Source organism: Pteropus vampyrus, unplaced genomic scaffold (assembly GCF_000151845.1).
Source record: "Pteropus vampyrus isolate Shadow unplaced genomic scaffold, Pvam_2.0 Scaffold64, whole genome shotgun sequence".
NCBI classification, from domain to species: Eukaryota; Metazoa; Chordata; class Mammalia; order Chiroptera; family Pteropodidae; genus Pteropus; species Pteropus vampyrus.
The window spans coordinates 826,607-844,039 of record NW_011888845.1 but is presented as its reverse complement, the minus strand read 5'-3'; the positions used below and the strand labels follow the sequence as shown (position 1 = coordinate 844,039).

Here is a 17,433-nt window from a genome sequence, read left to right as displayed (position 1 = left end):
ATGACTTCTGTACCTAATAAATCGGTGCAACCAATCTAGTCAAAAGATCATATATCCTTCACCAGAAAATACTGCTAAAAGATCATCTCAACAGAAAGTGGGAACTTTTTTGAGACTGACCATTGAAAATGAAATTTTCTGCAAAGAAATAAATAAATAAAACCTTGACATTCTTAAAAAGACATCCAAAAATATTTATTATACAGCAATAATAAGTCATTTGTGTGTCTTGGGTTATACAGCTCGTACATTAGCATTATTTCCTGTAACCAAATAGTTTTTAGAATTCCTCCACCACCATAGCAAACACATTACATTTTAAGCAATTACTACTGGACACCTGCAAGCTAAGGGGGGCGGGAGGAAGCAAAAGAAAGCCACAGAGCTTGTCACATAGGACAGCTGAGCCAAGAAGAGAGTTGTGGCACTTTTAAAGTATTTAAATGATGATTCATTTCTTGAAACAAAACAGCTGGCTTCTGTTTTGCTATGTTCATTAGGAAACATATGTTACTTAGAAATTCTTAAGACCTCAATGATGAGAAATTTGATTCTGTAAAACAGGTGTATTTCAAACTCTAAGGACATTTTCTATTGCTCAAAATCTTTCCTAATTGCTTCAGAATCTTAAGTAGAATTAGAAAAGCCAGTGGCATATCTGTTCCCTCCTCCCACCCAAAGAAATAACCTAGAAGAGTCTGCGGGGACCTTGATGCAATACCTAATATAAATGTACATATGAAATGATTTGTGAGAATTCTAATTAACAGGAGAAAGACTGTACCAATAAATAATGTATAAAATAAACTAAAAAACATAAGCATAGCACTTGCTTGAAGAGTGACATCACTTCTATCTATGTACGTCCACTTAGTATCTGTTCTGAATCAATACAGTAGTTTTCTTAATCATAATGCTGTTCATGGGTCACTATAGTGAGAATTTAAAGCTCTTTTCGCTGCTCTCACAGATTTGCTTGCACCTGTGGTAGACCCCGTGGTTCTGAACCCCGGAATCACCTGGAGACCTTTTAGAAAAAAGCAGTGCTTAGGCTCCATCCCCAGAGACACTGATTTGGGGCAGAGCCCATACCTCTGGTTGATCTGGGTTGGGGTTCATATTGCTATCACTTAAAAGTGCTTCAAGTGATTCCAATAAGCAGCCAGGATTGAGAACCATTGAGTTGTGCCATTAAGTTCCTTATGCCATTAATAGCTTTGTCTCCTTGGAAAAATCACTTTATCTGAATATCAGTTTCCTCATTTGTAAAATGGGCATGCTTGCATCTACACAAAGTTGATAGCAGGATTAAAATCAAGTGAGATGAAATTAACTTATCCAAAAGCACAATATCTGACACATATTAAGGCCCAACTAAAGATTTGTTTCTTTCTGTACATCTGCTCAAGCTTTTTTCTCATGAGGTCTCATTTATCTTTTTGATATTAATATTTATTATCATCCTTAACACCTGGTCTTGCTCGGCTTTGCATCTTCCGCTATAATTTTGATGGAGAAGGGACTCAATTTATGTTGTAAAATAAAAGATTTAATCAGGAGTGCAATTTCAACACATAAATGAGTTATCATTGTATTATACATCACTTCTCAGTGTGCTGACTGGTGAAACAAAAATACAAAACCAATGTACCATTTGGAACCCAACATTACAATGACATATCAGAACAAACACAAACAGTAGTAGAATCTACACACAAATCACTCCTGATTTAGCAGCCACATCCTATAGCAAGATCACTAAGATACTAAGGAACACTAGTGGCTATTAATAATAAATGGCAATCAAGATGATGGCATTCACATGACCAATCTGCCAGTATTGAAATGATGATCTCTGCTCTGTAGCTTGCCTGAGACTGACAGAATGTGATGCAGGAATAATGTCTTTGCAAATTAGTTGGGGAGAACTGCTTCTTTATTAAGACAACGGAATAAAGTGCAGAATATTTAGGACTCCTGAGAAATTAGCAGGGGTCTTTTGAGGCCTACTGTCATAGAGAAGAGATAAAGCCACAAAAGCACCAAGCTTTTAAAATAGCATTGAAAGTGTCAAATTAAAGAACAGCCTTTCCTGAAGCTAAGTAAATTCATCACTTCTCTTTCAACTCATATTCACAATGGGAAATCACTGAACTAAATAAACCATATTTTAAGTATGAAAAACTCCATATGTGTCTAAGAATCAAGTATGAAATCCTTTTGTCTGCAGAATTTTACATGAGGGAATTGGTCCCTAAACCACACCCAACCACACACCCAAGTACCATTCAAAGAGATGGATCGAAGCCTCTGCTGGGTCCACTATCCGATTTCCAATGGAGATCTATTTACATCAATGCAATGAATATGAGCCATAAATATAATTATTCTTCTTCCATGTATATCCTTCCCCTTTTCCCTTTGGTATTGGGCAGATGTGATTTTTATAGTACTTTCTAGACACCTTCCCTGAATTCTACTTTTATTTTATACAAATCTGTCTAACTACTAGGGATATTTTTCCTTCACACCTTTTCACTGGGGATTTTAGCACCTACCAGATAGGTAATAAAAAGGTCACGCTGTGTACCCAAATGCTCGTACAAGGCCAAGTGTTTATTTCCTTTTTTTAAACCAATAGCAATTGGTCCCTTTATGTGTCCATCAATTTTTCCCTCTCTTTATTTTGGATACAATTTATGATCTATAGAAAAAAAATTGCCTTCTCCTACAGTGTAGTAAGTATAAGATTGATGGTATACTCGATGCTTAGATACTGGAAGGAAAAATATTAATAAAATCAAGATTAAATTTACAAAGTATATTTCACAAATCTGGAAGACTCCATGATAAAAACATGATCCTGTTTATCTATTACATATAACAAGCTCCTTCTTTTAATCTAAAATAACAAGATACTAATTTGTATAGAAATGTAGAAATAAGCCAACATTTTTAGGACTATAGTAAATTTGTACTTGGAGCACTTTGGGTAGACTGTTCTAGGCTTCAAAATAAACAGATAAACACATCTATACAAGGGTGCAGGTATAGAGATGTTCATTGCAGCCTTGTTTATAATAGAGAAAAACTAGAGATAATCCAAATGTCCATCAATGGGTCTTGGATGAACCTTGGTACATTAACATTATGTAATGCTATTCAATGCTTATGCTATTCAATGCTTAACATTATGTAATGCTATACAATGAATGAACTAGATCTATATAAATCAATAGAAATGGATATTAAAACAATGTCGATTAAAAAAAAAGCTCAAAATGTTACATACAAGATAAAACTGTTTATGGAATTTGTTTAAAATATTCAAAATAATATATCGTTTATGATTTCACATATGCAATAAAAGTAAAAAACTGCGGACTAAAAATATGAGTGCCAAATTCAGGAGAGTGGCTACCTCTGGGACAGGAATAGAGAGAGAGAAATATAGGAGATTTCTTTTTGATTATAATTTTTTTTTCTTTAATTTTGGGTGCCTGAGACATGGAGGTTTGACATATTGAGCTTTATGTTTTCTGTATTCCTTTTACACAAAATAAAAAATAGACAAGACAGGTGACAAAGGTATATACCCAGAAACCTTATTTTGCAAAAATGCTCTTGAGGTTAGGGACAAAAAAAAAATCAATATTACATCATTTCTAGTAGCTATTTTTATATGATATACAATTATGCGATATCCAAGGATTTTGGTAAACATTAAAAAGAAGCACAATGCTGGGACTCCTCTAATGTCTGATTAATGATATATTTCCTTTCCACAAGTATTATTTGTAAAATTATATTTTTCAAAGTATTCTTTACATGTCACATATAGATCTCTCTTCAAGATCTAAGACATCTTAAACATTTCCAAACTGCTGCTGTCAGCGCATCAACAAGAATGCCTTCTTTGTCCACAGCCAATCATTTAAGCGGCAATGTAAATGCTGGAAACAGCTGAGAAACTCATTTTTCTTCATGTCTCTCCACTCCCCTCCTTCCACCTCCCCCCACCTAAAAAAAGAAGTGTCTGAAATAAAATGAGTCTGGATTATTGTGTTAGTTAAACAATCTGATGTCTTTAAGATCACAAAAAATTCTTTTTTTGGTACAAAATTATAATTTTTTTCTCCTTTGGATGTTCTTTCCTTGAAAAATAATTAACTTAGTTTTAAATACAATGAATATTATGGATTTCTAAAAGACCTAAAGGTGTTGTGAAGTGCTGACAAACACATTACTATGCAAATAACCTAATTCCATTCAGAACTTGTCATTGTCTCCTGGAAGATAATAGATAAATTCTGTGGTGAGGAGCACAAACAATTACTCTGACTCCCATAGTCACAACAGTACTCATCTGACCTCATGCAAAATCTCTCTTCTGCTTTTTTTTGAAAGGGTGAAAGTGGACAACCAGGATTTCCAGGGTCCCTTGGCCCAAAAGGTCAAAAAGGAGAATCTGTAAGTATTTTAGCTTTCAGGGAAGAGAAAGAATATCCAAAAAAACAATTAAAAATATTTTTACAAATCAACCTCAGTTCTATACACCTTGGTTGCCCCTGCAAACAACAATAGATGGATATTTGAGCAAGTGCTCTATTCGAGGCACTTAATACTTTATGTGTATAAACTCATTTAATCCATTAATAATGATAACAAAAAAAATGTGAGCTATCACTCCTATTCTTCAGATGAGGAAATTGAGGCACAGGGAGATAAGTAACTTACCTAAGTTCACACAGTAAGTGTTGGAGCAATGAATCATACTTAAGTAGGCTGATTCTAAAACTCAGGGTTTAAAAATCACTAAGCTGCCCTGCTATAACTAAACATTATAGCTAAAATGAAAAATGAGATCAATATACCAAAAAACCAAGGCTAATTTATACAAAAAATCAGAAATATGTATCTATCTGCTCAAACAACTGCTCTTAATATACTTCCTGCCTTATTTTATTTTTTTGGTTTAAGATCAAAGTGGCTTCTCAAGCCACTTTTCAATATTTCTGAAGCAAGTTTATTTCAAAACTTAGTTCTTTTGGTGGGAGGAAAAAACCTACAGTATCATTTATATTCAAGTAGGACCACCTACAGAGATTAAATGAATCCTAGTTACAGAAATAAAAATTTTAATGCTGCTAAAAAACAATAACAACAAAAAACCTTATGGCAGCCCTAAGTCAGACTTAACAAATGTTTCATCTTTGTTTTTTTAAAAAAGGTAATACTTTCAAAAAATCACTTTTAACTGTTTCCTTGCCAGGATGAACAAGTGATACTGATTTACTAGGAATAATGAATTAAGAGATCACTAAAATGCTCACATGACAAACAGGAACAGTATTAAAAGTATTTACTATTTTGCAAAGGCAAACTTTCCCTGTGTTTCAATTTAAAAATTAGGCATCTCTGGCAATGACAATAAATTTTCAGGCAGCTTTAGAATGAATGCTGTTACCCACGTACCCCAAGCTCTCCTACTTTCAGGGTTCATGTTTGCCCTTAGTATGCAGTCCAAGTCTCCATAATCAACTGCAGGAAATAACACCCTTTTTTTCTTTTTTTTTCTTTTTTTTTTTTTTTTTTTGGTAAGGCAACCCTTGATGGACCTTACAGATTGCAAGGAACTTGTCAGCAGACAATCGCTTATTTTTTATTTTTTATTCTTACAGCACCTGGACTTCCTAGGTGGTCTCGCATCCAAGTACTAACCAGGCCCAACCCTACTTAGCTTCCGAGATCAGACGGGATAGGGCTTGTTCAGGGTGACATGGCCATAGACAGGAAGTCACACTCTTTAACCAGCTTCCCCAGCTGATTATTTCCAAGAATATCTGGGAAACTCACATGTTCCACAAATCCAGTCTGGCTGTTGCTGCCTCTTCCATCTACTCACTCACTCCTGATGCTCCCCACTTTTTGGCACATCTTACCAACTCTCAACTGCTTCTCAAGGTTTCCACTGTCTCCCCTCCAAGCTTGAACAATAACACTCACCTTCTCTTAATTTCTACTTGACACATGGCAGACCTGGCAGTAAGACTGACTAAAATTCTGCTAGAAAAGCAAGGACATGTAGAGCAGAAAGGAGAAACTTCAGAGTATGTGCTTCTCAAATGTGAATGTGCACTTGAATCATCTGAGGATCCTTTCGAAATGCTGATACTAATTCAGTAAATCTGTGGTAGAGCCTGTGAGGCTGCATTTCTCACAAGCTTCCAGGTGATGCTCCTGCTCTTGGCCCATTGGTCATCCTTGAGTAGCAAAAGTTGGAGGATTTCACAGCTCCTGGGAGATTCTCCGTAACTTTCTCTCCTACCACCAACTTTTGGGAGCATCCCACCTACCCCATTGACATGACCTTTAGCTCTATCTACCTTACTCAGGAGAATAAGCTTCTTTTCCTTTAACATCTCCTTGTGGGTTCCCTCTTGATTCCTTAGTTATCCCACCTCCCTAATACATCTTTGCCTACCTTCCTCCCTAACCACTCCCACAAAAAAAAGCACATTTTTTTGCATTATTATACAGAGAAGTTGAGCTCTTTGTGGTCTCAACCTGTCTATTCCAGAACAGGATCTGAACTTGACTTTGCATAATAACCAGAAGGCCCAAATAATTCATCCAAATAATTCATCAAATTCAGTTCTGAACCACCTACCCTGAATGGCAGTTTGTCCCCCACTACTGGACATTTAGAATTTGACTAGATGTGTAACATATCAGTACTAAATACACTTAAGAGATCATCTAGTTGGACCCCATGATTTTATAAAAAAAGAGAGGTTCTAAAAGGTGAGTGACTTGATCCAGATAGTAGCCATTGGAGTTAGGACTAGATATCAAATTTCTAGACAACCAGTTTCTTGGTTCTTCTAAAACCAGTTACTTTAGTCAATGTGGCTTGACAGTGGCTCTAAATGATCAATGGCGTAAGCAGTGTGATATAAGCGGAAACAAGCAGTTATATAAGCAATATGGCCCATTGCTTATATCTAATTAATATCATCTCCTATCTTAAAAATCAAATAAATTTTTTAGAATTAAGCCTGAAAGGCAAGAATATAAATAAAACCCTAATCTAATGTGTAGAAATTAACCAATAATAAGAAATTAACCAGTAATAAATTAACCAATTTAATCATGTTGGCTAGATATGGGGCATATTAGTCAGAGTAAGCTACGTTATACCAAGTAACAAATTAACCCTGAAATTTCTGTGCCTAACCCAAGAAAGGTTATTTCTTGCTCATGCTGCATGCCCAGCTGGGATAAGTGGGTGTTCTGCTCTACACTGCACTCAGTTACCAGGCTGACTACCACCATGTAGCTAAGCCATCTGACATGTACAACCTTCTTAGTCACCACTGCAGGAAGTATGAGTGGCAAGAAAAGTGCGAATGGGCTTTTCACTGCCTAAGCCTGCAAGTAACACATGTCACTTCTCACATTTCATTGCCAAAACTAGCTGCATGGCCCTATGTAACTGCAATGGGAGAAAAGGTGAACTGTAGAGTCTCTATCTCATAGGACATGCAGTGAAAAACATGTTCATTTAGTAACCATTTATTTCCCATTAGTGATTTGTTTCAAAGAATGGCAATCCCTAAGAGGACCCTCAAGATTAGTATTATCTACCATAATGGTTCTTATACTTTCTCTTGACCTTCATATGCAAAAGAAAAATTTTTTAAATTTATGGCTTCTACCTTATTGTCAATTCACCTAATTCAAATAATAAATAAATGAAATTACAAATCAAATCAAATAGACTGAGCAACCAAAGCCTGGGATTGAAGTCAGGCTGCCTGAGTTTGAATCCTGAACAACCAACATCTCACTGGCTATGTGACCTTGGGGAAATTACTTAACTTCTCTGTGTCTCAGTTTCCTCATATGTAAATAGATATACTACTAGTTCCTACTCCACTGGAGATTAACTATGTTAATATATATGTGATTAGAACAGTGCTTGATACATTCTAAAAATTTAATAAATGTCAGCTGTTGTGATAATCTGCACAACTTTAAATTCTCTAGTTTACTAAACCCTTATTGGGAACCAACAGTTACACTAAAGATGCAATGAGAGTCAAGATGAATTATATCCTAATATTTTCAGAGTTCATAGGCAAGATGAACAAGGCAACATAAAGTGTGTGAATGCTCTTTTAGGGAAAATAACTCAGTTACTCAGAACCTTTCTGAGTCTCTTTCCTCATGCTTCTAATGAGACAATATCTTCCCCACAGCAGTGTTGTAAGAATAAATGAGATCATGTACATGTAATTTCAAGAACAGAAGCTAGTAAGAGAAAGCCTATATGTGTTTGTGTGTGTGTGCACGCATGTGTGTGTGTGTGTGAGAGAGAGAGAGAGAGAGAAAAAAGGAGGAGGAGGAGGAGGAGGAGGAAGCAGAGGAGGAGGAAGGAGGGAAGGAGAGGGAGGGAGAGAGAGAGAGATCATCTTCCATGTGAACTATGCAAAAGGAAGCTTTGGCCTTGGGCACCATTTCAATATATTAACCACTCAGGATTCTCGAAATAGTATTAGAATGATTAACTTATTGTTCATTTGGGAATATGGAAGATTTAAAGTTAATTCTCATATATGCTCCCTTTAAGCTGCACAAGGACTGAGTGACATTTTGGATCATTTTAGAAGCTTGTTGGTAGTGGAGGTCTGAGTTTGGCCTACAGGATATCCACATTCAGTTCTGGAGAGTTTTATTTCTAAAAGTGTTTATAATTGATTCTGTTTTCTACCCATTTTCCTAGGGGGAACCTTTTACGAAAGGTGAAAAGGGAGACAAAGTAAGTAGATATTTATCGCTATCTTGTTTTCTACTTCATTGATTTTTTCTCTCTCTGATTTCTGGTATGTTTACTTTAGAGTCTAATAGATTTGCTAAAATAAGCTCCCTGAGTGTTTTACTTTTTCCTCTGTGTATTTTGACTCTTTTATCTTGATAAATGAGAAATTTTAAACCTTGTTAAGTTTTATCATGTGATGACACTTTAACATTTTGTTTGGAGTGTATATTTTCTTTAACCCATTACTATTTGTGATTGGACATGAATGTTTTGAAATATACCCTCTTAGGATATCTAAAATACAAAATTAAAATACAAGATACAGTTTTTCAAAAATTCTGTTCATTATTCAAGTTGGATTTATCAAACAGGAAAATTTTATCAAAAGGATCAATAATAAGTCATGGAAAATAAGAAAAGTAAACTCAGTATAGCCAATATTGTCCTCTTTTGTTTAACCTTTATTTTTTTCCTTTTTTTTTATTAAGTGCATATATCTGATCGTATGTACTTAGTATTCACCATGACATAGCAACTTAAATTCTACTATTCTTTGCCCCTCATCTGAACTTTTAATTCTCTGAGATATAAGATTAGCTAGTGGCAAATCATAACAATAATTTGTTATAATAATTTGTCAGCTAAATGGAGAATGCAGTGATTGCTAATAGAACATGATGATTACAGTGTCAAAAGTGACGAGGAAAAAAACTGTTATAAAGAATAAAGAAAATAAGAAATTGCTGTTTATTAGCAATAAGTATTTTAAATCATTTTAGAATGAACCCTCTTTGACTTCATCATGTCTTCCATTATTTCCCCCTTTATTGTATGTTCATTAGTGGAAACACAAATGAATTCAAGTATTAGAGATGCTCATCTTCATCTGAATTTAAGCATTATATATATGGTGATTATTTTATTTATAGGGAGAACCTGGGATAATAGGATCACAAGGAATAAAGGTAATCTCCTGACATTCTTCAAATGCATCTCCAACCTAATGAGACTGTGCAAATTAAAGTAACTGGGTTCTCTTTTCTTTTCACCCATATGTTTAGGGTGAACCTGGAGATCCTGGTCCCCCTGGTTTAATAGGAAGCCCAGGAATAAAGGTATATAAGAAATAACTGAGATAAATGAGGAAATAATTTTGGAGTTACAGCCATTTCTGTGTAAAACGAGGTGCTCTAGTGCCACTCATTTTCTTTACAGATGTTCTCAGAGACTTACTTTACTTTGTTTCCATGGCGATTTTCCTCCACTTGCTGCATTTATTACATATGTAGTAACTATGTCTTTTAGTTCGCAATAGGATTTTAAAACTCTTTTTCAGAACATATTCACAATAGCATCCCTAAAAACTTTAAGACTAAACAATGTAAGCTAAACCTATAGCCCTGAACTATATTCTTAAAGTGGACAAGATTCAGGGTTCAATTTCCAAGACAAAATGATGTGCCCCCGAGATGCTCAGGTTCCCCATGTGGGACTCCGGGGAAGTGTTCCAAGAGAGACCAGCTGCTGGGAGGTGTGGAAGACATTAAGGTGATGCAGTCCAACCAACAGGTAAGGCAAGTTAGCCAGGCCTCAGCTGTTGGTGACAACAGACCCATAAATGAGAACATTTAAAAACTATGTTTATAAGCCCAAAGCATATTACAGTATTATACAGAGAAGGTAGAATGGTGGAAAGTCAATATTTCTGCAGATAAAGGTCACACCATGTTTTATGTTATATTCAGGCACAATTTTTTTTAAGCAAAGTTAAAGTACATATGACCTTCTGTTTTAGGGTCAGCAAGGACCTGCAGGCTCTATGGGACCCAGAGGACCACCAGGAGATATTGTATGTATAGTAGCTGCAGGTGTCTTTGATTTTTGGAAATTAAATTGAGACTGAGACGTGTTTTAAAGATTGTCACCATCTATTTATGTGACTGAATTAGACTACATTTTCCAAAGACATAGATCATCTCTATCACTAAAACTGATCACACCTAATGTCAGGAGTTATCAGAAAGGCTAGTACATTTGTATAGTCATGTGAGGTCCTGTTGACTATCACTAGCGTAATAAGTTGGTCTTTGGAGCTCAAGTTAGCTAAATTATCAAGTGGACATGCTTGTCAGTCATGTGCCAGTAGTAAGGGACATTGGAAACAACCAAAGAAATGAGGAAAACCAAGAGAAAAAGCAAGCATTTCCATTATGCTTGGTTTTTGTTTTCATTCTTCATCCAAAAAGACACTTCCAAAGCTTCTGTTGTTGTTTTCTTTTGAGAACCTCCAAAACGAGCAAGTCTTTTGGTTGAAAATATTTGTATAATACAGTTGGAGAAAGGAGGTTGCATTATGGCCTAGCTTTACTGAACCCACTATTCATTCTCATAGTCTCTCTCTCTCTCTCTCTTTCTCTCTCTCTCAAACACACACACACACACACACACACACACACACACACACACACACACACACATCCCTCCTACCCTTATGCCCTTTAAATGCATTTCTCTATTCGTACCCCCAGGTAAGCCTTTTATGCCTCAGACAACCTCCCTAGCCTTCTGAAAACTTGAGAGCTGAGACACACCATCAGACCTCACTTGAGCAAAATGAGAATAATGCTTGGCCACAACTTTTTGGAAATTGATCTCTTTCTGGCCACAATATCAGTACCCTCCATTAGAATCTCTCCTTTTCCCATCATCTTGGGAATAGCCCCATGACCTCTTGCTCTATTCTCCTCTATTCTCCATGCTCTGGAGGTCTATATTTCAGCTCATTTGTTCTGCTTGGTACTTTGAATATTCAGTTTGTAGAACAAAACTTTCTGTTGCCTCCCCAAGCCACTTAATGAACTATTACAGGTGTACCTAGTGAAGAGATCTTATGAAAAGAGAAAAATGTTGGTGGCAGAGATGGACCCACAGCATGCTCAAGAAGTGAGGTTAAGTGATAGTGGCTGGAGCTAAGAAAAAGAACAAAATCAAAAGAGAAAGAACCGCTGTTGCTAAACCATATGTAAAAGCATATTTTCCTATTTACCCCAATGTCCTTCTGAATTATGTGATGCTACTAACCACCATCCTCCCACTTCTTCTTGGCAGTAAATATAAATGGTGCATTTAGTTCCCATTACATCCTGGTTACTTCATTTGAAACAACAAGCCACACATTTGCACTAAAGTTTGTGCCTCCTTTAATAGACCAAAATCAACCCATCCCCATACACTTTATATTGTTAAAATTCTGTTCTCCTGACCAAGAGTCACAGATAATGTTATTATAATAAGAGAGGTTCTAATTGTTCTTTACCTTTAATTCCAATTTTTTTAGGGATTGCCAGGAGAACATGGTATCCCAGGAAAACAAGGCATTAAAGGAGAAAAGGTATAGCTTCCATTTTATTCATTTTGTATATTAAGTAGCTAGATAAGAGGAAGAGACAGAGGGTCTTAAGGGCATTGGGAGAGTGAAAGAACAGAAGTAGATTGCCAGAATCGTGCAGGGGCTAGACAGTCACATAAACTATGGTGTGAACAATACCCCCCTGAAGTTGTGCACTTGTGGCAGCCTTTGTTCTGGCATAGAAACACAATGGGACAAAATGAACTAACTTAGAGAGGAAGGTCTCAGGACTTGGAAAGTCTTTCAGGCTCAGCTACCAACTCTGGTATAGACCTAAGAAGTCTCAATTTTTCAGGTCCTGTTTCTTGATGTCTACATGGAAATAGTATATTAATGTTGAACCATGACTGGGGGATAACTTAAAGAAAACATAAAAATCAGCTGAAGAACTTTATGAATAGGCACCCTTTTGTGCATATATTTATATTTATGCCTATGTCATGGTACTGCTAAATTCATTGTTAACATAACTCTAAAAAAAATTCTAAAAGCTTTGAAGATAACTAGAACAGTGCCTGGCATGAATTAGGCACTCAGTAAACAGGGAATGAATGAGAGAAGGAAGTTTGACTGGCTCTATTAACTTAAAACAATGGAAACTACCACTTCCACATTTCCCACCATGAACTGAGCGATGAAATAAGAATCTTACCTTGTTTTCCTCAGGGAGATCCAGGTGGGATTATAGGCCCTCCTGGGCTTCCAGGTCCAAAAGGTGAGGCTGGTCCTCCAGGGAAAAGCCTGCCAGGAGAACCAGTAAGTACCAACCCTTTTATGATTTATTTCCCTTAAAAGTTTATTAATTACTGTTGGTATGTTCCCAGTTTCAGATCACCAGTATAGGAACACATTTAGGTCTGCAGAAAAATAAATATACCTCTTTTTCTTCAGATGAGAGATGTAATCTCTTTGGAAATTTGATGCAAGCAAAAGCCTCTCTTCTGAAGAAAATACACACACACACATCATTTTATAGCCAATTTCAGAAGATTCACAGATTTCCAATGCAGAAGGCATGGCTTCTTTAGGGATCTATGGAGCCTAGTAAGGAGCACTCGTTTTAAACCGTAAACCTTCCTAGGACACTACATTAAAACAGAAGAACTGCCTGAAGTTTCCCTTCCAGAGGCTCTGCGAGTATGGCCACAGATAATCATTTACAGAAAATGTCCTTGTGGCCCAGGCTATTTCCAGGACATACAAAACTGAATAACTGGGAAATCTAAATAACCAATATGCCTTGTTTCATATGCCTTTTTTTCTGATCCCCTTTGACTTTTTATATAATTAATAATAATAGTTTTCAGTAAAAGATGCCTCATTTTAAAGATGAAAACATCTTATATTTTAACGTAACTATACAAAATCCATAACCTAGTGAAATTTATATTCCTTGTTTATTCTTTTACAGCAAAAGGTTTATTCAAGAAAGATGAAGAGCAATGAAACATTTTTCAGTTATGACTTCTAAGATGTTTTTAACCTTTTAGAAAAAGAAATGATGTATTCTTCTTTTTTTTTTTCTTTTAGGGATTAGATGGAAATCCTGGAGCACCCGGACCGCGTGGGCCAAAGGTATAAAAATATTATAGATAACTTTTAAAGAATTAATAATTAATAAAATGTAGCCAGAAAATTCACATGCCTTGAGCCTTGCACTAACAGAAGCATCTCATCACACAGGGCGAAAGAGGACTGCCAGGTGTCCATGGTTCCCCAGGTGACATAGGCCCACCAGGGGTAGGAATTCCTGGCCGAACAGTAAGTGAAATTCAATTGAGTTTTTGAAACCTTGTTGATTCCAATATTGTGAAATAAACTCCAGTGACAAATTCGAATAAGGAGAACAGAATAAAATAGTCAGAGGAGGAAATACAAATAAAAACTAGGCAGAGGAAGAGAATTAAAGGGAATTGAGGTTACATAACTAAGCACAGAGAGGGTACTCACTGTTTATTGACTTACAGAAGCTGATCACACGAATGCTGATTTTGGAGTAGAAGTAGTGATTTAACACTTTATTCCTCTATTCTGTAAAAAAGTATGAGTGATTATAAGATTATAAGAATGCGTAATGTTTGGTTATTCCATATTACTGCTTGTTTTTAACTAGAATAAAATAAAAAGTTAATATTCGAAGTGAAGTATGTATCAACAAGATGATATCAGAAATCTCTAGTATCTTAAAAGAGAAGGAATAGAAGTTGTTTTTAATAGTTAAGATAAAGAATGGACAGTTTTTTGACATGTTTTAGCTATAAGGACAGCACCTGATAATAATGACCACTGTATGTATATTTGTTTAGTAATAAGTAATAAAGTTTTTATTGACCATAAAAAGTAAAGATTCTGGGACAAGAAAAGTGGAAATACATTCCTATTTTAATGACATTAATTTGGGAAATTGGCCTCGTAATGAAGTTGACATGAGAGCTAAAAGAAGATGTAAATAGTAGATAGTTATGTTGTGTGTGACTGGTGTTTGATTTTCCAGGACAAGAATAAAAATGACTATTGGAGATAGGAGATTAAAAAAAGTAAAAAAGTAAATCAGGAAATTATTTGGAGAGAGAAAGAGGCTGAAGCAAAAAATAAAAAATAATAACTTAAGGACAAAGTATAACTGGAAAGTGAGCAAAAAGTTTTGACAATTACAGTGATATGAATATTTATTTTAAAAAATAAGAAAGGAAATGTCTGTGAGCAATTACTAAAGCCAGCTGCTGGAAAATCAGCTTTTCACTTATTTAGGTTGTGAATTCTTTATTTAGTGATCCATGGTTATATACTACGGTTAGAGTTATCATCATTAGGTTCACTGATAATCTCTCAGCTCGTTTTAGTTACCCTAAATTTCAATGTGCTAAAGTAGAAAAGAATAACTGATCAACAGCTTCCTACTCCTGTCACTGAACACTTGTTCTGGCAATTTCTTCAAATAGAGAAATGAGGCAAAGTAGAAAGTAGAAGGGAAAGGAAGCCCTGAGCCAGTTGCCCTGTGGCCAGTCAATTTCTGAACAGATAGAATCTGAATGTATTGTTTGTGCATTCATGGAGGTACAGGGACAGATGATAGTACTGAGAGAGATATCCCAGGAATCTGAGCAGTCATGTTGATGTTTCCAGCAACAGGCATCTGGTTAAGTGTCACCTAAAAGTCTTTGCTGACTTTGCAGAGTTTTCAGAGTGTACAGGTGGCAGGCCCTGTTGTTCCACTAAATAAATTACAATACATAGCCTTTTATCCTACTTGGATACTTTATGGACATTCCTGGCAGAATTCTGATCATTGGATCTCATTCTTCTTAGGGCTCCCAAGGACCAGCTGGAGAGCCAGGTATTCAGGTAAGCTACTTAACCAAATTATCTGGCACAGCAAATCCAGTTTGCTTCCATGGGGGAAATTACTGAAAGACTCTCCTCATAAGTAACTATTTTGTCCTTTTCCAGGGTCCTCGAGGTCTCCCTGGATTGCCAGGAACTCCAGGAACCCCAGGGAATGAAGTAAGGACCATCTTGACCTACTCTTCCCACCCCAACCCACCCTTTTTAATCTGCACTGTGCAAAGATTTGAACATGATGTTTCTGTTTTCAGGGAGCTCCAGGGAAGGATGGAAAGCCAGGTCTGCCAGGCCCCCCAGGTGACCCGGTATGTCAACAGACTGTGCCTGATTTATGTATCATTAAATACACCCAGAAGCCAAACAGCCTACCAAGCAAGTTTTGCTGTCCAAACTAATTAAAATGCTCAGTGACTGCTTAGTGATTTTGTTTGTCTCCACTATTTTGTAGAGGGGGAAAAAAATTCAAGCTGCATCAGCATTTTTTGTGTGTGTGACGAACACTTATTTTCTAAAGGTATAATTCAACTGTACCATTTTGCCCCAGGCTGAGCCCTGGCATATCACATCTCAATCCCATGGAAAAAATTGAGTTAAAATATATAACCACAATTTCTATCCTTTCTAATGCTAGTGACTAAATGAATTTCATTTCTCTAAAAAGAATTTTGCAGGTAAGTCACTTACAATATGGTACATATCCATTGATTCTGTGGCTTTAACAATGTTGAAATGATTAAATTACAAAAACTGGCTTGAGTGGGCTCTTTAAAAAATGGGTTTAGACACTAAATGTGTGTTCCGAAGTTTTATTTTAGGTTAAACCTTGCTTTGAGCGACAGTGAAATCCCTTTAAATAGCCTCAGAATCGGCAGTTATAATTTAAGAGGCCATATGGTACATGACATTGTATTAAGAGTTTTGTGTAATAAAATCCAAATCTGGCGTCTCAGTTCTAAGCTTCACAAATCTTTTTTCTTTCCACACTGGTTGGGGCTTATGTGCCTTTATAAGCTACATTCAGAGGCATATTTCAGCCTTTAACCCCACCACTGAGTGAATCATGTGTGTATAATCTGGGAATTTTGTAAAGTGTTACTTGGATTTTTATAGTGTCTCTCTGAGACAATTTAAGACATGAGGCCAAAACATTGCCTGAGTTCCCTCAGTATCTGTCTTGCCTATCACTTAAACCACACTTAAGCTCTTTTGAACTTCAGTGAGAAAGAACTTTAAGGCAAATTCATCTTGTACTTTTTGTATTTCTTAACAGCCTGATAATTTGCCTGGCAGAGAGCTGATTTCCTTTTAATAAATGATTTACCTTTATGTATTATTTAAAAGCAACAAGAAATCGCTTCTCAGCCTTTTGGCCAAGATCAAGTGTAAAACCAATTATATATTAGGGCTGGCATAAAGGTTGCCATGTCGTGAAAATATAAAATAGAGATGCAGAATCAAAGCAATTATATGCATGTGTTGGTGTATTCATAGTAGAGGAATAAGGACTATTTCTCAAAAATGTATGTTTGTATAAATACACATATTTCTTTCTTTCTCCTTAACCACAGATTGCACTTCCTCTCTTGGGAGACATCGGTGTTTTGCTCAAGGTACTTTGTTGCTATATAAGAAATTATGTGTTAATTTCCAAGAAAAATCTGAAAGGAACTCTTTGCCAGAAATTGAGTTAATTGCTTAGCATGAACTAAAATTCAATTTTTAAATGGCAGAACATCTATAAGATGAAAAAAAGGAATATGTGTCTTTGTGTACCTTGCACCATTTATACTAATCCCCACGCTCTCTTCTTTACCACTCTCTCATTTTAGGAGTAGACAGTCGGTGGCGGGGCCGGGGG

At 36.1% G+C, this 17,433-nt stretch overlaps 1 protein-coding gene and 1 pseudogene across 1 annotated transcript in view; one reads left to right on the top strand and one right to left on the bottom strand.

Annotated features, from left to right (window-relative positions):
- Positions 1–17,433, top strand: part of COL19A1 (collagen type XIX alpha 1 chain) — a 317,873-nt gene that overhangs the window by 248,455 nt on the left and 51,985 nt on the right. Inside the window, exons 19-31 of the mRNA XM_011361196.1 lie at positions 4,408–4,470; positions 8,786–8,821; positions 9,751–9,786; positions 9,883–9,936; positions 10,617–10,670; positions 12,159–12,212; positions 12,897–12,986; positions 13,761–13,805; positions 13,914–13,991; positions 15,540–15,575; positions 15,681–15,734; positions 15,827–15,880; positions 17,144–17,185. Of these exons, the coding sequence (XP_011359498.1) occupies positions 4,408–4,470; positions 8,786–8,821; positions 9,751–9,786; positions 9,883–9,936; positions 10,617–10,670; positions 12,159–12,212; positions 12,897–12,986; positions 13,761–13,805; positions 13,914–13,991; positions 15,540–15,575; positions 15,681–15,734; positions 15,827–15,880; positions 17,144–17,185 (696 nt within the window). The remainder of the gene's footprint in view (positions 1–4,407; positions 4,471–8,785; positions 8,822–9,750; positions 9,787–9,882; positions 9,937–10,616; positions 10,671–12,158; positions 12,213–12,896; positions 12,987–13,760; positions 13,806–13,913; positions 13,992–15,539; positions 15,576–15,680; positions 15,735–15,826; positions 15,881–17,143; positions 17,186–17,433) is intronic.
- On the bottom strand, positions 5,673–5,791 carry LOC111740511 (annotated as a pseudogene).